Here is a 22,489-nt window from a genome sequence, read left to right as displayed (position 1 = left end):
CATCCTCCCGACTGGTGGACCTTGCCGTGGGCTGATCAGGAACTTTCCACCCGTCAGACTGGTAAAAGGCCGGATGGTCCAGTAATGACTTTATGCTTATTGTTTGTTTAAATAAAGGTTAAAAGGAATGTAATGTTTGCGACCGCGGTCAACGGTCTAGTTAGATGCGCACGTAAGGGTGCGTGTGTGCGGGCGTGCTACGTCACGCAGTAGGAATATAAATAAAGTAGGCGTGGCCGGCAAGGGTTAGTCCGGACCACGCGGTAACCATAAACTGGTGTCCTGAGTCTGTCTAATGCCGCAGCGCTTATGTCACCTGCGCCTGCGGTCGCAAGACTCGACAAACTGTACCATCACCACCCCCTTTTGCACCAAAACTGTACCAGGGGTCAGAACTCCCTGGATCCCGCAATCCTTGACAATGAGGGGATACATGAGATGGAGCAACTGAAGCCCTGTTGGGATGGTGGAAGTTAGGCAGTGTCCCATCTGAACCAACCCTGAGGGAGTAGAGGGGTCTGTCTGGCTATCAGGGCATGTGCGCCGGCTGTGCTGGGTGGCCACACCGGCCATGGCCAGAGGAGCCCGAGGCGCAGCAGAGTTTTGCCCTACCTCGGTGCCATATGTCAATTTAGGAGTGTCAATTTAGGAGCACCATATGCCCCCTACGGAAGATGCTAAGATAGGATCTATGCATTGACTCGAAGTCTCCAGAGCAGGCACTTACGCCCAGGCTTACTATTGGGTCGTGTTGTCAACTTTGCACTCAAAGATGAAGTGAGCGGGAAACTGCTGATAATTCCTGCAAAGTGGCCGTAGTGGAGGAACAGCACACACACCGCTTGGCAATCCACGCAAATTCCTATCAACTCAAGCCACGCCCTGGCCTGCCATGGAGTACTGTGGCACTTGAAATGAATGCACAAACAATGGGCCAAAGGAGACTGCATGATAATTCTATGTGTAACGCGCCAGTTTTGCAAGGAAACCTGTACATGTGCCCTTGAGCCGTCGTGCTAGAGGTGAATTGTGCAAGGGTTGGCTTCAGAGATAGAATTCCCTCAAGACACTGCAAGCTGTGCCATCGCACCATGGCACAATGCTAACTTATTTTCAACATGATACAAGCATGACTTTTTTGTAGCATTTGCCTGGAAACAATGATGTCATTGGCGCGGGTCGCATCAATACAACAAAGCAGACATTTTGTCAGTTCACAGATGCATCATGGGAGATTGTTTCGCGGTGGCGGCGTGGATCGAGGTGAATCTGCCCTTAGTTTGCTGCGACAAAGAGGAAGGAGGTCTTTGTCTGCAGAGAGGGGCTGCTGTGACGTCAGCCCGAGGCAGTGCAGACCCGCAATGCACCAAGCTTCAGTTTAACCTTTTTGAAGTAATCCCGATGTTAGGGCGACACTTATCGACCACCAATCACTGGGCTGCATAATATAAACAGTACAAGGTTAAACACACCAGAACAAAGCCCCAGCCGTGGGGCGAGAGGAAGCTGCTGAGATTGAAGCCCTCGGGGGAGGCTGGGAGAGGCGGTGAGATGCTGTGGAACAAGTGATCGTGAAAAACAAAGGAGGCCATTGTAGAAGCAGCAACAGATGAAGGTCAAGTAAATAAAAAACAGGGGGAAAAACTTTATAATACTCATGAGAAGCCAAACGAATACGATACTGGTAAAAGATGAAAACCACTGACTTTATATTACGCTGTTAGCAGGTGAAAATTTGAAGTATATTGAAAATGTAAATTGGTGAAAATGGGAAATAGTGAAAATGGGAGGTATACAAAAACCCCAGAGAGAATGCCTGAAGGTGACCGGAAGAGCAGCCGCACATGCACAGGCTGTGCAAATTCCTGCCAGAGGGAGGCAATGCACTGTTAGGTCTGTAGTACCATTTTGCTACAAACCTGCACCTGGAAAGATAATTGAATTAGACAGAGCATGAAACCCAGCACTGAAGAACCAGTGTTACAACCAAGGTCACTAACAGCAACCAAGTGCCACACTGTGCAGCAGGGTTGACTCAATTATAAGGCAATGAAAGGCAAATTATGCGGTTAACAGATGTGTGTAGAACATTTAGTAACATTGTTTCCCAGCTCATATCATATTTTAACACACATTAACACGAAAGAATAAGCAATGCTTTAGAAATATAACTTAAACAAGCATTTACAATGCAACGGTTTCGCCTTTGGAAAAGTTAGAGCGATTGGCAATGTAAAGGACAATGCCATTTATTTATCTGTTTTCAAAACCAACACAAATACAAATGTTGTCATTTACAATGCCAATAGCTCAAACTTTTCCAAAGGCGAAACCGTTGCATTGTAAATGCTTGTTTTTTTCTTGCTAAAATGTTTTTACTTGCTTTGGGACTATGGCCATCTCAAATTTCCTACTAGGATGCACGTTTTTCTTCAGCGCTTTTTCAAGCGTGATTAATTGCATCAAGTTTGTTTGCCCTCTTGGAGCGGGTTATGTAAATCTTCCCAAAAATGATACCCACGTTTATATCCTGACGCTGTAGCGACCTTTGTTTTTTAAGTTATGTGTTTTTTTTTTTTTTAATTGGGGCAATGCGGAATCGAATTGACAAACATTTGTAAAGCCAAAAGGTTAGTGAGCACCATTGATTGACCAGGCCTATAACCTTCCCTTGTTTCATGAAGGATTTGATGTCCAGTTCCGCAGCAAATCTTTTCAGCTATGCCACTTTCACTTATTCTTAAGCAATTTATGCACGAGCACAAGCTCGTAGAGGGAGCGTGGTTCTATGTAGATAGGTTCTTCCTTTGTTGCTGTTGTGCCTTTACCACAATAGGACTTCTTTAGTATACAAATCTGATAAGTTCATCCAGTACCAAAGGTATCTGTGATTTATGATTCACTTATGAGGCACTATGGTTATTGATATTGCCTCCTCTTACATGTAGAACTCATTTAGTTGCATCAATGCACCTGTGTTGCTTCCGTCATTGACTGATCATCTCCCATCAGAAGAATGCAATTAGAATACCATTCACCACGTGGATAATCCCTAAATGCCTATGCACTGGTTGTCCTTTGACACAATGTCTCCCAGTCCTGTCTGTTGCAGGTTTTGGTTTGGGCGAATACTGCTCCCTACTTCTTGTAGCAGCACATTCCATAGCCCAGAGTTCCAGCTCTACACTGTGCGTTTGTCTGTCCTGCACTGGGGCCTTGAGGAGCCCTCTCACCCTCCTCTCCCTCTGTTCTGCCTGCTGTCACGGGGCCGTGTTCAGTGGTGTGGTGTGGTGGCCTTGACTGGCTCCATCCAAGCCAGTGAGGGCATTGAGTCGAAGATGAGCATGAATGGTTTACTTACTGCTCCGGCATTTGAAGGGGATCGGAAGAGGGCCACTCCTTTAGCATTTCTTAATTCTTGTCATACTTTTGTTGAACAACTGAGTTCTGTATATTGCACCAGGGTAATTCGGATTTTGGAATATACTCTGACAGTGAGAAGGGTCAGGAGCTTTCCAGAAAAGCAGCCATCTTGTTGGGTGAAAGATTGGTTCACCCAACCAAACTGAGGTACTCATTGATCATTTAAGAGGAAAGTCTGAGTACAGTAACTTAAGTGTCTTTAATATAATGGCATACGTATTTCTTCTTTTTCTGTCTGCGCAAATTGTGTTGCGTTGTCTCTCTATTCAAATTGAGCCACAACAATGTAGAACTTGGTGATGTGGACCACCTTTCAGTAATCCCACATAAACATTCTTGGCTCCTATCCTGCAGTCTTCTTCTCAAGGTATCACCGTGCTATGATTGTGATCCGTTTTAGAGAGTGCTCCTGTAAAAAGCTTTGCAACTGAAGTGAAAATCTGCTGACAATTTAAACTAGCATTGAATTTTAAATAAATAGCTTCTTGTTTTTGCCATAATGATAACCCACGGTTGTCATTTTGCGTATTCAAATTGGCAAATAAATAGTAGCCACAGTTCGTTAGTGTCCAGAGGGGCTATGATTGTATTTATTCCGTAGGATTGTGCTGTTTACCCTTCCACAAGAAGCAAGTCTCAAACTGAACTATATTGGAAAAGGCCATTTTTCACCTAATTTCACATTGTTTTCGTGGATTTCTAAGCTGTCTAAATAAACAATGCTAATAACACTAGTGTAAAGTTGCTGGACTGCTTACTTGGCAGCTGTTTTGTTTTTTGTGTGATTAGTGTTCAAGTTCCTAATTTTAGTAGCGTCTAAATCAACGTGCTCTTGACATTTTTGCAGTTGCCTTGGGGATAACTGTATACATTTATGTCCACCTTGAATGCAGGGTAAAATGGAATCAGGATGACCCCATTGTGTTCTTTCAGAGCCCTTTGACCCCCACTTTCGCCCTTTAAACATTCCTCCTATAGCTCTGGTTACGTGTTTTTCTTTGTCAACTACGACACCAGATGGCAACTCTTTTCAGTCGAGCCCAGCCTGGACATTGCAGATAAACAGAACGGAGAGAGGTCAGGAGGCAGACTAAGAAAGTGTAATCGCAGGGGCACTTTAGGACCCGTGACAGCTAACGTTTAGAGCTGATCGCGAATTCCTAAACAAGAAGGTGCTGCAAATCAGAATTATATTTCCCGAGTAGAGAACTAGCACAATCGTGGAGAATTTCCACAATTTAAAATAATTGAATGACCTTTGCTGCCAAAGTTTGAACACTAGCTTCATATGTGCCACAGAGTTGTTCGTCCCATTACCTAGGAACTTAGCATTCAGTGCTTGAGCTCTACGTCCTCCGGAAGAGGATGTGGCCAAACGGTTAGAGCAGTCAACCTCGAGACTGGTGAACCGGGTTCGAGTCTCGACTGGGACACAGCATCCTGTGATTGTGGGCAATTTACTTAGGACCCTCCCCCCCAATGCATTTGTCCGTCTGTAATGCAACTAGTGCTCATGTGAAGCGCTCTGATACCTTCGGATCAAGCTCGCGCACTCACCGACTGTCTTCTGGCGGGGCTCTCCTCCTCACACGGGAGCCTTGCTCCCTGCAGCACTCCTCCGGCGGTCGCTTTGGGGCCGCGGGCGGGGTTCCTCTCCTCCTGGGCTCTTCTCCTAGATGCAGCAGGGCTCCCTCGCATCACGGGAGCCCTGCAAACCGGCCGCCATGCTTCTTCTTTCTTCCCCCCGGGCTGCGGGGGCGGGCACTTCCGGCCGGCCGCGCTGGGATTGGCCGGCCGGCCAACCACTTCCGGGTCGCTGCGGGCAGCGCAGCGGCCCTTCTCCTTAGGTAGGCAGGCGGGGGCTGATTTTTACGGGCAAATGCCGGGTGGGCACCGGCTCTAGATAACAATCAATCGGGAGTGGACACGGACGGCGGGAGGGGGCGGGAGTGGACACGGACGGCGGGAGGGGGCGGGAGAGGACACGGACGGCGGGAGGGGGCGGGAGCGGACACGGACGGCGGGAAACGTGCACAGGACAGCGAGGGGGGGGCGGAAATGGACATCGCATCAGTGAAAGGGGAGGGAACGGGAAAAAACGTAACTCCGCCCTGGGAAAAAATCTCGGGAACGCCCCCGAATCTGGTCCGGCCTTGACGGACAGATCTCTGTTCCAATGGCTAGCCTCCATTTATGGAGCTAGCCAATGGGACAGGGGGGCGTATTCCATTCTCCTTACTGGAAATCAAGAGATTTCTCTGGAGGCGGAGCTAAGAGCTCCGCCCTCCAGCGAAACCTAAAAAAAAAACCAAGGTCATTCACCTGCAAATAATGAATCTGTCTTCCAGGGAATCACAGGGTTGCTATTGTGTAAAAATGCCCTTACCTCCACAATGCACTTCTTTTAATTTAACATTTGCCTATTACTCTCTGCATACCGTCAGTGCTTAATTAGATCCAGTGCTCGGTGCCTGCACTCGGGTACCTATGACAGTCTGCCGCATGGTGGTGCTGTCTGCCTAATTTTGAGATAAGTACAAGAACAGATGTTTAATAATTCAATATACGTTATATATGAATAATACCTGCTGCTCACATCAGTTTTATAGCTTTGGGGGCCTGAAATAGTCTGAATTGTCTGTCACATTAGTAGGAGTGTGAGGCTAAGTAGTTGTGTTGGTACTGTTACTGGCGGCGCTGGCAGGGCCAATGGGTGGTGCACGCTGCAGTGGCCTCCTGAAAAGGTGCCGGCATTTACTATTTTACAAATTAAGCACAGATCCCAGTTCTCTTTTTCAACTTGTCTGCTCTCAGTGTCCACTGCATTATTCACTCTATCGGGCCCAGGAGGCTTCTAAGTCCACCCAGAAAGAGCCCAGAGCACTAGAGTACATTTCATACTCCCATGTATGTATTTTAGTAGGAAGTTCAAGTTCAAGTTCGGGCATTTGTATAGCGCACTACTCACCCATAGGGTCTCAAGGCGCTTGGGGAAGGGGTTCATTATTTGTCGAATAGCCAGGTTTTTAAGTTCTTTTCTGAAGGAGATGTGGTTTTGAGTAAGGCGGAGGTGGGTGGGGAGTGAGTTCCAGGTCTTGGCAGCTAGGAAGGAGAAGGATCTGCCACCCATGGTGGATTTTCGGATGCGCGGGACTGCGGCGAGGGCTTGATTTGACGATCTTAGTTGGCGGGTGGGTGTGTAGAAGGACAGTCGAGTGTTGAGGCATTCGGGTCCTAATTGTAGAGTGCCTTGTGTGCGTGGGTGAGAAGACGGAACGTAATTCTCTTGTTGACGGGAAGCCAGTGGAGGTCTTTTAGGTGTCCGGTGATGTGATCTTGGCGAGGGATGTCCAATATGAGTCTCGCTGATGCGTTTTGGATGTGTTGGAGTTTTTTCTGTAATTTTGCTGTGATTCCGGCGTATAGTGTGTTACCATAATCCAGTCGACTCGTGACCAGTGCGTGGGTGACAGTCTTTCTAGTCTCGAGGGGGATCCAGCGGAAGATCTTTTTGAGAATGTGAAGTACGTTGAAGCAGGAGGATGAGACTGCGTTGACTTGTCTGGACATCAAGAGAGAGGAGTCTAGTATGAAGCCAAGGTTACGTGCGTGGTCTGTGGGTGTGGGTGCTGTGCCCAGGGCGGAAGGCCACCAAGAGTCGTCCCAGGCAGAGGGGGAAGATCCTAGAATGAGCACCTCCGTTTTGTCTGAGTTGAGTTTTAGGCGGCTATGTTTCATCCATTCGGCTACTTCATTTATGCCTTCGTGAAGATTGGTTTTGGCGGTGTTAGGGTCTTTGGTGAGGGAAAGGATTAACTGGGTGTCGTCGGCGTAAGAGATGATGTTGAGGTTGTGTTGGCGCGCGATGGATGCGAGTGGGCTCATGTAAACGTTGAAGAGGGTGGGACTGAGTGATGATCCTTGTGGTACTCCACAGATGACTTCAGTGGCCTCTGAGTTGAATGGGGGAAGTCGGACTCTTTGAGTTCTTCCGGCGAGGAATGAGATGATCTAGCTCAAGGCTTTTCCTTGTATGCCGATGTTGCTGAGGCGTTGTATAAGGGTGCTGTGGCAGACTGTGTCGAAAGCGGCGGAGAGGTCGAGTAGAATGAGGGCTGCTGTTTCTCCGTTATCCAGTAGTGTTCGGATGTCGTCTGTCGCTGCAATGAGGGCGGTTTCGGTGCTGTGTTTGGCTCGAAATCCGGATTGAGAGGGATCGAGGGAGTTGTTGGATTTAAGGAAGGCGGCGAGCTGGCTGTTGACGGCTTTCTCAATAACTTTGGCGGGGAAAGGGAGGAGGGATATGGGTCGGTAGTTTTTAAGTTCAGAGGGGTCTGCTGTGGGTTTTTTCAGGAGGGCGCTGAGTTCGGCGTGTTTCCAGCTTTCTGGGAAGGTGGCAGAGTTGAACGAACAGTTGATGACATCACGGAGATGGGGTGCGATGATGGAGTCAGCTTTGTTGAAGATGTGGTGGGGGCAGGGGTCGGTTGGTGAGCCAGAGTGGATTGAGTTCATTAGGCGGATGGTGTCTTCAGTAGTGATTGGGTTCCAGGCTCTGAGGTTGTTAGTTAGCGGTGTGGGATCTGAGGGGGGCGGGGAGGGTTGATCGCTGGGAGTGTTCTTGAAGCTGTTGTGAATGGCGGCAATTTTGTTGTAGAAGAAGGAGGATAACGCATCGCAGAGGTCTTGGGAGGGAGTGATGTCGTTAGATGCTGCGGTGGGGTTGGTGAATTCCTTGACGATGTTGAAAAGTTCCTTGCTGTTGTGGGTGTTGTTGTCTAGACGATCCTTGAATGCTGATTTCCTGGCGGATCGAATCAGTTGGTGGTGTTTGCGGGTGGCTGCCTTGAGGGTGGCCATGTTGTCGGTGGTTGGGTTTTTTCTCAATGTTTTCTCCAGGGTGCGGCATAGCTTCTTGGATTTTTTAAGGTCATCATTGAACCAGGGAGCCTTTTTGCTGCCTGATTTTATCCGGTGCTTTTTCAGGGGTGCTAATTCTAATAATAATAAAAGGAAGCTTCTTTACATCAAGACTTCAAACCTTAGGAAGCACGTCAGCATGTTTGGGATTGTTCTAAAGACAAAGAGCGCTCTTGAAATAGCTGCTGCTTCTAGAACAATGACTGAAGACCCCACAGCTTTCAGAACAGCGTCTGTCGTGGAAACATGAATCTGCGTGAACTGCAGAGCAAACCACTTTCTTGAAACAGAAGGAATCATTGTTTCCATGCTATGTGAATTACATTTAAGTATGCAAAGTCTGTTTCCTAATGCAGAAAAAAAAGCGCTTTAGAAGTCCATGAACTGGGAATGTAGAGCTAGAAGCAAAATTTGTTTTATAATAATTGAAAATGGTGGGGCGATGGTGGATTTTGTGGGTCTGGTGTAAATTTACACAGATAAACCTGCATCCAGGGAATGGCGTCATCCTAGTGACCCTCAGTATCCAGAATGAGTGACCCCCTTCGACATGCAGGGTTAAGGGTAGTTCAAGTCACCCTGGAGAACTCCAACCGTATAAATTCTTCTGTCTATTCATGAACTGCAGAGGTGAGTTTGCAATATCCTTATACCGTCACGTAGGGGGAGTAATCTATCTATCTATCTATCTATCTATCTATCTATCTATCTATCTATCTATCTATCTATCTATCTATCTATCTATCTATCTATCTATCTATCTATCTATCTATCTATCTATCTATCTATCTATCTATCTATCTATCTATCTATCTATCTATCTATCTATCTATCTATGTATCTATCTATCTATCTATCTATCTATCTATCTATCTATCTATCTATCTATCTATCTATTTATCTATCTATCTTATCTATCTTATCTTATCTATCCTATCTATCTTAACTATCTATCTATCTATCTACCTATCTATCTATTTATCTGTATATATGTGTGTGTGTATATGTGTGTGTGTATATGTATGTACATTGTATATATATATATATATATATATATATATATATATATATATATATATATATATATATATATATATATATATATATATATATATATATATATATACACATAAGTAAAGTTAATTTTATCCTATGCTGTAATAGTGAAAGTATGCTCAGAGGCTGTTTAGGTGGTTCACATCTATTTCACTACCAGAATATACATTCCTGTTTAAATTGTGTACAAAAGTTCAAGGAGAGAAACCAGGCCCCCAGGTAGTAACCCAATCTTGGTGTCTGGTCTCCCAAGAAGCATCAGGTTCACCTCTTGCGGTCTGTGATATCCACCCGTTCTCCGAACACCTGGGCCGGGTTACGCAGCTGAAATCCATCCCTTCTCCCATCTCTCCTCCGGTATGTACACTACATACAACGACACCCCACTGACACCGAAACTCAAGCGCTGGGACACGAGTGAACTCGGTAATTACTCCCAGAGCTGTGGCACTTCGTTAGCTCCTGGGAGCCGGGGGTCCTTTAACTAAGAGACCTCCAATAAGCAAGGTGTTTCAGGAGGGGCTGGTGGGCTGGTGCCACAGATGGATATGTCTTGTTCTGTAGTTCCAGAATCCCATCACCCCCCGGCTGTCGCAACCATGCACCAATGGTGATAGCTACCCTGCATGCCATTACTTAAGGCCTGATTACGAGTTTGGCCAACAGGGTTATTCCATCAGAAACGAGAACGATACCCTGTCCGACAAATTACCATTACATTATATCCTATGGAACTTGTAATACGACGGACTAGATAACTGTTTGTGACGGAGTATCCCATCCGCCAAGATCCAAATCAGGCCCTCAGACTTTTCCCTTGGCTTCACAGGGTGCTTTTAAGTCCCTGTCGGCATCACATCTCTTCTGAGAAAGCATAGGGGGCGGGGCATCCACCATTAACCGTTTAGTTGCTGCAGTCAAACCCTAATGACATGCAATTCTATCTCTGGCCACATTCTTACTGACGCCTAGTGTTGATGCGAGGTAAATATGTGTTCTTAATCTTAACTAAGGGTTTATTTGGTACCTAAATGGATTTACTCACACATACACTAATAGCAGTATTAGGTCATTATACAAATGAGCATCTTTGATTTCAAAGTGGGTTGTTGGTGTTACCGGGTGGAGACGTGTCTATGTTAGTGACCTCCCACAATTTTGCTGGTTTCTGGGCATGCTCAATCTTTCAGTGGGGAGGTTCCCACCCTGGATATGATTAGAGATATATTCTTGCAGAGGGCAGCAGTAGCCCTCTAGGGAGTACATGGACAGGGTGGTAAAACCACGAAAATTGGTTAAGGGTAGCAAGGAAGTGGTTCCTTCAGTGGCAAAAATATTTTCCCAGTGGAGAATCACAAAATTTAGCCAATGAGGTTATGTGTTATATCAGCGTATGCCTGTGCGCCTGCTACATGTATGTAGCCATGTCCGGTGACTCGGCGGACAAATCCATTCCACTGCAGGAAGCTGTGTTTAATCTCATAAACACCTGTAATTCAGCACAAAGACAATCTAAGGGGTGAATGTGTGCTTTACAAAACCACGTTATGTTATTGATGGGTCTTAGCTTCTCAGGAGCGCTCAAATGCCTGAGTATTTGCTCATCCGCAAATGTAACAGATGTAACTATAAACAGAAGTGAACTCATGGGTGACTATAACCTGTTACACTTAGATACATTTACATATGAGTCAATGAGTATGCTTCTGAGAAATCCTGTAAAGCTGCAGCAGTAAAGACTTTGCAGGAAGAGTTCTGGAACCATTTGAGAATTTAGGAAAAAGTCTAAAATATAATCTAGGATAATATACCCTAATTTCACAGTCAGTTTTTAACTTTTTGTTTGCAGTACCGTAGACAACACATGACGCCACACTGTGGGTATTCTAGGACTTGTAGAGATGAAAAAGGCTTAATAATCACTAGCTAAGCTTCGACAACACCCAGGCTTAGCTCATCAAAACAGTGCCCCACCAAAGACGCTCTAAGGTTTCCCTCGGCTCTCCTCTTGGTAGCGTGGCCAAGCTTAAGGCCAAGTCCTAGAAATGTACTATTATAAGACTTTTAAGAGATAAGAGTCCCTCTCTTACTAAGGCCCATAGTTCCAAATGTATTAACTGAAGTTATTGGATGAATCAGATTTCCAACTAACCCAGTATATTCCCTCAGACATTTCATCAGATAATCCTGGCAAAAAGTAGGGTCAGAATCAGGATATTTATTTATTTATTTATTTATTTTACAGATTTGTAGAGCGCATGGCTGCCCGTGAGCGTCCCAGTGCTAGTGATAGAGCAGAAAGGATGACAGAGGATAGTTTAAGGAAACAGCCATGTCTTCAGAAGTTTGCGAAATGAAAGCAAATTAGGCTGGGCCCGGATGTATAATGGCAATGCGTTCCACAATTTGGAGGCGTTATATGAAAAGAGACGACCTCCAGATCGAACTTTCTTGATCCTGGGTATATATGTCAGGTGCAGGTGTGTGGAACGAAGGGTTCTATTACTTTTGTTTAGAATGGGAGGTGCTTTCCCATGCAGGATTTTGTAAGTAGTACAGAGGGCCTTAAAATGCACCCTTTCTTGAATGGGTAGCCAGTGAAGTGACTTGAGGGCTGGTTTGGCTGAGCACCGACTGTTCGTGCCCGTAAGAAGTCAGGCAGCAGCGCTTTGCACAACCTGGAGCTTTCCCATCACCTTATTAGGGGCCCCAAGATACAGGGCATTGCCGTAATCCAAACGGGACAATACAAGTCCCTGAATCAACAACTTTTGGGACTGGGTGGGAAGTAAAGGTAGAATTTTTCAGGTGGTGCGTAAGAGGCCGAAGCAAATACCAGCGGTTTTTCTGGCTTGGGTGGTAAAGGTGAGGCCTTCATCTAGCCAAATCCCCAAACTTTTAATTTCATCCTTTGGGGTTGGGGGTGGACGCATGCAGGGAGGCCATAAGGTCTCTGGGCGAAAATGTGATTGCCCAGGACCAGGACCTCCGTCTTGTCACTGTTTAATTTCAGATGGGACCTATCCATCCATTTGGCTATGTCCCCAAGGCAAGAATAGAGGTTGGTAGCGGAATGGTCCTGCTGACTTAAGGATACAACCAGCTGAGTGTCATCCGTGTAAGTTAGTAATTTGATACCAAATGGGATGACAATCTTCTCAAGGGGGGACATATAAACATTAAAAAGAGTTGGACTCAGGGACGAACCCTGAGGAACGCCACAGTGTATGGGTGTTATTTTAGAAGTGAAATTACCGTCTGAGGAATTACCACAGAACTGATTCCCACAGGGGATAACTAGGGCACAGATCAGAATACAATGAAATTACCACACTGCAGAATTTGTTGTTAATTTCAGATGCAAGAGTCCCCATTGCTATTCTCAGCTCATGCAGAATGAGAGCCGCAGAATTGTGCCACAACAGAGGAGAATCCACCAGTAGAATTTCCTCCACTGTACTCCCGCAGGCACATCACTTTCTTACCCAGCCATATATCAGGCCCAGAGAAAATTAGGGACATTAAAGGAAATTTTAAACAAGTAAAGTAACAAGGTGACAATGGGAAAAACAATAACACTCGAAAAGGATTAAAAACTGTCGTATTATTTAATATAGTTTAGTGGTTTTATGTTTTTAAAAATAAAGTTTACTTTAAGTGCCTTTTTAAAATCTCAGCAAGAAAAGGTTCAAGTGTGGATGGAAGCCTTCAGTGATGGAAGGCTGTGTCCTGGGCTGGAAGGGATCAAGCCATGAGGTTTGGGTTTGCTGGAAATGGTTATCACACAGAGTTTTCTTGCTTGGAAAGTTATTTCAAACATTCTCATGTGGGGCAAAAAAGGTATTTGGAGCCACTGGTGCAGCGGAGGTCCCTGCGTCCTTGGCTGGGCTTCACGCGGCTTTCGAGTTGTTGTCCATCGTGCTGCCCCGTATTATTCATCTTTGGGCCGATTACGTAAATGCTGGTAGCATATATTCAGTGTAAGCTGCTAAGTATTACAGGAGGACTGCTAGTACCTTGAGGAGTGTGTCGCTGGTGCTAAACGCCTCTGCCGCAGCACTCCAGTGGGTTTCTGTCCATCGACGGGGACCTCCTTTGTATGGAGAGTCCATCCCTGCCCACTCCTCGGGGTGTGATATCTTTTGGGTTGTAGGTCACAAATTTCAATACAGAATCACCAAAGGGTAATATTTTTGTAAACAATATTAAGGAAACAATATTTATGTCAGACAATATTTATATCAGAGAGTATTCCACAGAAGGGCAAATGTGGGTCTTCTAGTGGCCCCACCATGGTGTAAGGAAGATAGATGCCCTGAGAGCTTGCAGATCCCAGGGGAGAGGTTCTCAGAGCGTGAAAGTAGTAGAAGAAACCACACCAACCTTATCGGCTCAGTAGCAGCATTTGCAGACTGGTAATCGTAAATGGTTGTGTGGGCAGTAAATCACACCATTGACCAGTTCTACGGGTAATCCCACCTAAGCACAAAATTAAAGAGACAGCCAGGGGTCTCTCTATCCCAGTTCTGCATCTCTAATAATCATCAGCAATAGGCATTCCAGGATGTTCCTTTGTTTGATGATGTCTGCATGAGTTGGAGACTTTAGGCCTGATTTAGATTTTGGCGGACGGGTTAATCTGCCAATATAGTGACGGATATCCCGTCTGTCAAAATATAAATCCTATAGGATATGAATGACATAATGGGATTCATAATTTGGCGGATGAGATATCCGTCACCGTTATGTTGTAGTAACTCGTCCGCCAAAATCTAGATTAGGCCCTTAATTATTCATAGGATGGCCCTATCATTACCTATGTAGAAACCAAACTACCTGAACCAATGGGCAGTACCTAATCAATAATAATGCTCCTCCTGGTCACAGCACTCAATTGATGAAGAGTAGAGATGCTATATTTGTATTGTTAAGGTCCAGAGGATGACATTATCACTGAAGTGGGTTTATAATAAAGGGATGATGTTTGCATGGTTGGGGAGCTGAGGTTTTACCATTATCCTATCTTTGTATAGTGATGTCCTTTGGCCCATCTTTGCGTCTCTGTTTTTTCTCACCCTCAGCGCAGATGACCAATTCACGGGCTCGATGGAGACAAACGTCGTCATTCGGTATGACGGGCAAATCATGTGGGACTCGCCCGCCATCACCAAGAGCTCCTGCAAGGTGGACGTCTCCTTCTTCCCCTTCGATGGCCAACAGTGTCGCCTGACCTTCGGCTCGTGGACTTACAATGGAAACCAGATCGACATTCTCAACGGCCTGGACACCGGCGACTTGACCGACTTTGTGGAGAACGTGGAGTGGGAGGTGCTGGGCATGCCGGCCAAGAAGAACGTCATCACCTACGGCTGCTGCTCGGAGCCCTATCCAGATGTCACCTACACCCTGATCCTGCAGCGGAGGGCTTCTTTCTACATCTTCAACCTCCTGCTGCCCTGCGTCATGATCTCCTTCCTCGCACCCCTGGGGTTCTACCTGCCTGCCGACTCTGGGGAGAAGGTCTCCCTGGGCGTGACGGTCCTCCTTGCGCTCACTGTCTTCCAGCTGTTGGTGGCAGAGAGCATGCCACCTTCTGAAAATGTGCCACTGATAGGTGAGTTGATCAACGAATGGATGCCCTTGACCTAGTTGTGTGGTATTTTTTACATTTTTGTTGTAAGCGGTTAACCTAGTTTCGACTACTCACAGAAACAAACAGCTATAATGATGGGTCTCTTGTAGGCCAACCTTAATTTCAAATAGGTATAAAACCGGACTGTAATGAAGGCAGAGGGTCCTTCAATACCCAGCACCTTTTGTTGCTATGAATAAACAAGATAGGATGGGAAGCAAGTTTTAATTTAAACAGGCATTAAAAGGATGAAAATTAGTATCCTACCCAAGCAGCATTAAGGAGTCCTCCAATAAGGTAAGGATCTTGGGAGAATTAGAAGCAACACTCAGGGGAAAGAGGTAATGGTGCGAAGGAGGAACATGTAATGGTGGTGGTTTGGGGTGGGGGCGGGGAAAAGAAGTGGGAGACACTAGTGCTTAATTTGTAAAAAAAAAAAACAAGTGCCAGGGCTCTTGTCAGGAGGTTACTGCAGCTTCCACCACACATTGCCCCTACCATGCTGCCAATGACAGTACCAACACAACTACTAACCATCACACTCCTACAAGTCTGACAATTCGGACTATTTTAGGCCCCCAAAGCTAAAAGAATGGCTTGATCGGCACGTAGTCATTTTTTTATGTATATTTAATTAATAATTAACTGCTGTTGTGGTAATCTCAAAGTGAGCCAGACAGCGCCACCTTGTGGCAAACTGTCAAGCTCCGGTGTTGACCATTAAGTCTTGGTGCCAGCATCGGATACCACCGGCTCAAATTAAGCACTGGGAGACACAGAGAGAGGGAGGGGCAGGAGAGAGGATTGTGACAGAATATTGAGGATAACAATATCGACCAAAGAAAATATGGTGTGCAAAATATCAATACTATTATATTATGAAATTAAGTATATAGAGGTAAGTATGGGTAGCAAGTATAGAGGTATTATTCTTAACTTCAAATGTACATACCTTGAAGATATGTATATCAGGACACATATGTGGAGTTGAGAAGAGTAAATCTATACTCACCTATAGATACTTAGTTTCATAATATTTGGGTAGTCAATATTTTGCCCACAATAGTTTGGTAGGTCAATATTAAAATCTCAGGGGCAGATTTACAAGCCCCTTGTGACACTAATTTGCCGCCGTTGCGTCACTTTTGTGACACAGCGGCGTCATAAACAATGCACCACATTGTGACACATTTACAACGTGACGCATCTAGGCAGATGCCTCACGGTGTAAAGCCCTGCGCTACATTATACCAGCGTCAGCTATTATGTATGCAGGGTGGGGTGTCTGACGCAAGAAAGCCTCATAAAAGTGATGCAGTGAAAACTACAAGATTTCACAGAGTCACTTTTACGATGCCACTGCATCACTGACCCAGCTTAATAGAAATAGGCATTCCGAAGCATTGCTGGAGTTGGGTTTTGCTTGCGACACGACTCCAGCAATGCATTGCCTTTATGCCAATAGATGCGTCACGCATCTATCAATCCTTGGGCCACGGTGCGCCGCATTATAAATGCATGCATCCATGGTGGCACAAGGGTTTTTTTGTGTGACGCAAATTAACTGGCGCATCTCTGCTGATATGCAGAGATGCGTCAGTTCTTGTAAATCTGCCCCTCAGTATTTTGGTAGAAACTGTGGGGGGGGATGCGAGGGGGGTGCCGGCAGGTGAAAGAAGAGCAACACACAGGGGTAAGAGGAAAGGATGGGGGATTAGGAAGAGAGGGAGGAATCAGAGGGAGGTGTGGGCAGGACAAATGAGGAGCAAGACCCATAGAAAAGGGGGAGGACCGCGAGGGAGCAAGCAGGAGTGGACACAAGAAGGGAAAGCGAAAGACGTGGGGGCAAGTATCAATGAGCCGTCACACAGAGGAATAGTTATAAAATGCACTTCAATGCAAGCTCTTCATTGGAGGTGAAAATATTCATCCAAAAAAACTCACAGCATTAGAAGATAAAGAAATACTCCTATGGGCTGAGCCCTATAGACTGAGCCCAGATTTGATTGACAAAGTCTCCAGCCAATGCCTGAAAAAGGTTGGCAAAAAAAAAAAAACGCACTCTAAGTTTGATAGCAACAATAGGCCTGTTTGACAGCTGTGCCGTCAAGGGCCAGATGAAAAAATGGCTCTGGGAAAAAAGATATCACATGTAAAAACTTTAAGCGTGTACAGATATATTTTGAAGTAAAGAAATGTAAATTAACAGCAGAACCATTCCTGTTTAACTTTCTGAAACTATTAAAATATAATAGATGCACAATCCTCACCGGTGTACAGGAACCACCACGCTGGAAAGACATTTTTTAGTGGCTGACACAGTATTTGAGGTCACCAGCTTCCTAAAATGCATTCCTAACCAATGAAAAGGATTAAGATGGATCCATGTTCTCCAGGTTTGTAAAAAACACAAAAGATTTTTGTTTTTAAATAATCAAAAATAGGAAAAGGTTCTTCTACACCCAGAACTTTATGTAAATTATTTTTGCACAGCCCTATTCTACCTGGTTCTTTCCCACATTGCCTTATGTATGGAAGTCCTCTCTAAACAATGATTTTTTTACTCACAGACGTATCATCTCTAGATCTCTTCTCACTGTCTGATTTACTCTAGGGTTCAGATTTACAAGCCCCTTGCGCCACTCTTGCATCACTTTTCCCATGTTAAAAATTACGCAAAAGTGGCGCAACGGGCTTGTAAATCTGCCCCTAGGTCTTTTTGTCACTATTTTGTTTGAATCGTTTTGTGCGTTAGCCGACAGGTGGTACATCATGGGAATGGTCTTGCAGAAGCGGATAGTGCTTGTGTTGATGATTTGACAAGAAATATAGATCATGTGGAGAATACACCAGTAACTTGTTATTATCCTTTCTGTTCTAGGCAAGTATTACATCGCAACAATGACGATGATCACAGCCTCAACCGCTCTAACTATATTCATTATGAACATTCACCATTGCGGTCCAGAGGCTAAGCCCGTCCCCAAGTGGGCCAAGAAGTTCATCCTTCAGTACATGTCTCGGATATTTTTCGTCTACGAGGTGGGCGAGAGTTGTAAAAGTCCAAAGTCTCAGCCGGAACCTGAGACGATGCCCAAGGTGGAGGTGATGAATGGGCAAGCCAAGAAGCAGGAGTTCAAACCCAAGGCGGAAAGCTTTCCTGAGAACCTTGGACCGAAAGCGTCAGAGAAAGCAGATGAGCTGGAGCGAGGCAACAGCAAAGCCGCCAACGGAGCTCACAGCAACTTGAAAGAAAGCGACAAATTGGGCGATCCAGAATTTCTGTGCGGAAGTGGCAAGGAGGGCAAGTATAAAAGCTGCCCCAAAACCCAATGCCTGTGCCATAATGAAAGTCTCCTCAAAAACATTGAGTATATGGCCAACTGTTTCCGGGAGCAGAAGGCGGCTCAGATAAGGACTGGAGAGTGGAAGAAAGTGGCCAAGGTCATGGACCGATTCTTTATGTGGGTTTTCTTCATCATGGTCTTCTTCATGAGTGTGCTCATCATGGGCAAAGCCATCTGAGGGACCTTGATCCCAAGAAATCACCAGCTGGACCCTTACCGGAGACCGAGAGGTGCACCATCATGTCATACACATGCACCGAAGCAATGCCCGTGACATTGCTGTCTAAAGACCTATGAGTGGGGGATAATACCTATCATGCATTGTTTTAGAACAAGTATGCAATGTCACTTTAGTTCTTCCATCTGCATGTTCCTCAGCAAAGACATTGAGTTGAAACCATTGCTAGCTGTCTTACAACTAGTTAAAACTAGAAGGTTATTATTCCAAGAAGGAGAAATAAATGGCATTTAGTTTTAATGCCACCATGAGTTGCCTTGCTGTACTATTTATTGATAGGCATGAGGTTCATACCAGGTGTATTACTAGAAACAGGGGTAATGAAAAGGTATCTTAAGAAAAGTATCGCTCGCTGAAGAACAGATGTGACTGCTCCTTTATGTACTGCCATGACGACTAGGCGCAGCAGGTCGATTACTCATGTATGATGTACGACTAAATGTTCTTTATGTTTAGTAAGATCTCTTTGGAAACCATGTTTAGACGAAGGGTGCTGAAATGTAACTGTTAGCCATTATGATTTATATTTATTTATTATATGCAACATCTTGACTGGAAATGATGCACAGTTTACAACAATCTAATCTTCTCATTTTACAAGGCTTTGCAACAGAATTAATGAGTGATCATCAGACAGAGCAAGATCTCATAAGCAGCACAGTCCTTGGGCTCATGATGATGACCACAGGTCATGTGGGTTCATCCCAGGGGATGGTGGGGCTGGGGTGGAGGATGTATTCTCTAGTTGCAGTGAGTGGTTTCTGAGGGCCTTCTTAAGGTCATTGGCACTGGAATGACCTCCCTCTCTCTTTCCGTAAGGAACCATCGGAGTCACTAATTCGGAAAAAACTAAAAACATGGCTCTTCCGCCTATAGGTTTCCTCTAAGCCGTGTCACATCATTGCTTCTTTGACGAGTTTGGGCAGCAGCGTGGGGACACACTAGTTAGTGTAGCCATGTGCTTTATAAGCTTGCTTATTATTATTATTATTATTATTATTATGTGGTGCCATTAAAGGGCTAGCAGACCAGCAATGGGGCGATATTAGTGAAAACGGAGCGAGTAGTGAGGAAGCACAGGGTATGGGACTCATAGTTAAATAGGTAGTATTGGTCTTGCAAGCAGAGGCCATGAGCAGGAGTATGGAGGTTGCGATTAGGCCAAGTTTAGATTAGATTTGACTATTTGAAGATATTTATCCATCCTGACTGATATCTGTAGGGGAGGTTGGGGAAGTTAGACCCAGCAAGGTAAAAGGAAACAGGTGGTGTAGTAAAGACTTTCTAGGGCTTGAAGCCAAGAGCGCTGGAAACACAATCGTGGCGCCGACTGAGTTCAAGGTGAAGTAGGGGTGGATCAAGGAGTGGATCATTTTGATCATAAGGATCATGCTCATGTCAACGAGCAACGAGATGGTGTCACAGACAATGTCACAATGTTGCAGGTCACAGTTAACATCAACGCTGTGGTCGGAGGGAGAAAGGAGAATGGAGTTGGGGAGAATGGAAGGGATCTGGGTACAGCCAAAGAGAGGAAGAAGGCGAGCCTGGCCTTGCACGGTTATTGATCACACAGGTCTTAACCTTCCATCTTCAATGCCACAGAAGCAGTTCAGTTAGGATTGAGGAAACATTTACGATCTTCAAATGAGAGTAAGATTTCGCTGTCTTCATTAAATATGTAGTTGCAGAACTAGAGAGGGGGTTGCTCTCCAGTAGGGGTTATATAGATACATTTGGTGGATCAAGATCTGTGTCTTGGTGGACTCACATTTGTAGAAGGAAGTTGAATTAGATTGGTTTTCTAACCAAGAGCGCTGTGGGGGTGATGCACCATGGATTGGTGAGGGAAGATCAGCTGGGAGGAGAGATAGTTGTGGTTGAATGAGGATAAGAGGTTTCGCACGCGGGAGCATCCATTCTTCAACAGCACAATTGAAGGGTGTTGCAGAGACTGTTGTTGTCACACAGCATATGACTCTCTTTTAAGGGATTTATATATCAAGTGGAGGAGAGAGTTCTTGGATAGGTTGAGAGGTGAAATGATCCTCAGGTGACCTTTTAGTAATGGGTTGTGGTGAGGATCAGTAGCAAAAAATGTTGGAGTGGCAATAGAGTGAGGGTTTAAAGGATCTGGTTGGAAAATAAAATATAAAATGCCACAGGTGAAGTTGGCTGAATAAGAGTGTCTTTCTTGCACAGGGGCAGGTTTTGAAGATAAATTAAGATGTAGGTAGGCTTCTTTGACACCTTCGGAGAGGAGGAAGACTGTGAGCTTCTTTTAGGTGTCCTTCATCAGAAACAGGATCAGCACAGGAGCTCCAGAATGAGGAGAAGGGCATGTTCACACAGAAATTATGCAGCGCCGTGCTGCATCATTTAAAAAAAGCAGGGATGCGTTGTCTTCACAATAATAATGTGCACCCTGTGTTTTCCGTTGCGCCATCGCTAAAAAAGCGGCCCAGCACCAATGCAGGCACCCTTGCGTCATGGTGCAAGGGTGCCTGCATTGTAGGGATGATTATTTATGGGCAGTAAGGGACACCTTCCAGCACATAAACATTCTTTAAAAGAGCAAAAAACAAGGACAATTAAGAGTATTTCTCCTTGTTGCGCCACTCTAACGCTTGCTTTTCAGTGGTGTTAGTTTTTGGCGCTACCTCAGATTTACACATCCTTGTAAAATTTGGAGCAGAGTCAAAAACCAATGGGTGTTGCGGTGGAACGCCCATAGCAACACCCATTGCACACCCCTTTCACGCAGATACCTGCGTGAAAGGGTACGATATTTACAAATATGTAAATATGGAGCAGGGCAATGTGCCACCAGAGCGTCTGTAAAAGTGACGCTCCAGTAGCGCAATGCCCTTGTAAATATGCCGCGGGGTTTGGGTGGAATGTGTGGGGAGTGGGAGTAGAGAAGAGTTAATGTTTATGTTGAACATCAGACACATCAGTAAAATGTCTGCAGCATGGATTGTGGATCTTCCAAGGGACAATTGTCCCAACCAAGTGAAAGAGAAAGAGTAAGTAAGATGTGCCTCTCGTCCACTCACAGTGTGCAGTGAATAGCAAGGTGGCAAGACAATGGTGGCTGCCAAGTGTTTCAGCTGCTAAAGCTGAAAAATAGTTACAGAATTTACATTGGAAAAAATCAAATGGCTGGATTTTACTTGGATTCTGTATATTTGGGCATTCAATAGCCAAAAACGTTTTGGATGGAACTTCCTCCTTAAACTAGCTATTTGCAGATATAGGAGTTAAGGTTGGGGTGTGAAGTTATTTCCTATATGTGTGAAAATTCACTGACTAAGGGCTGGAAGTTTCCTGGATGTTGCATCATTTGAACATTTTCAGAGGTTTCACACCCGGCTGGAGGCACTTGTCTATCATTTGTACAGCAGGATCCAGTTGAAAGATCCGTCAATGATCCCTCTTTTAGGGCTTGGGTGATCCAACCCCAGCCGGAAGATCTAACAGCAATCCAGCTTGGAGGGCTCGGGCGATCCATCCGCAGCTGGAAGATCTGACAGTGAATCCGCTCGGAGGGCTCGGGCGATCCAACCCCAGCTGGAAGATCTGACAGTGAACCAGCTTGGAGGGCTAGGGAAATCCAACCCCAGCTGGATGAAGTTCAGATGAACACCTGACTCCTGCTTTCAAGCGCACAAGCCATGCAGATGTGTCCCACATCATACTGGGAGCGAGAGTGCAAGAATAGAGAGACCTAGTTATGCTATTTTTGATTTCAAGCACAATATTTCCAGTAGCTTGCATGGGCAAGAACAGTTGAAACAACCATTAAAAGTTATGGATTGCCTGAGAGGGGGAGGTCACAGTCCCCTGGGCAACCTAGATCATGTACACAGTTAG

General features: G+C 45.3%; 1 protein-coding gene across 1 annotated transcript in view; it reads left to right on the top strand.

The window, feature by feature from the left end:
- Positions 1-18,867, top strand: part of CHRNA10 (cholinergic receptor nicotinic alpha 10 subunit) — a 63,390-nt gene extending 44,523 nt beyond the window's left edge. The window contains exons 3-4 of the mRNA XM_078656265.1: positions 14,481-15,013; positions 17,913-18,867. Coding sequence (XP_078512391.1) covers positions 14,481-15,013; positions 17,913-18,556 — 1,177 coding nt within the window. The 3' untranslated portion in view covers positions 18,557-18,867. The remainder of the gene's footprint in view (positions 1-14,480; positions 15,014-17,912) is intronic.
- The last annotated feature ends 3,622 nt before the right edge of the window (positions 18,868-22,489 follow it).

The sequence above is a fragment of the Lissotriton helveticus genome, chromosome 8, assembly GCF_964261635.1.
Source record: "Lissotriton helveticus chromosome 8, aLisHel1.1, whole genome shotgun sequence".
Taxonomy (NCBI): Eukaryota; Metazoa; Chordata; class Amphibia; order Caudata; family Salamandridae; genus Lissotriton; species Lissotriton helveticus.
This window is presented reverse-complemented; position numbering and strand designations above follow the sequence as displayed.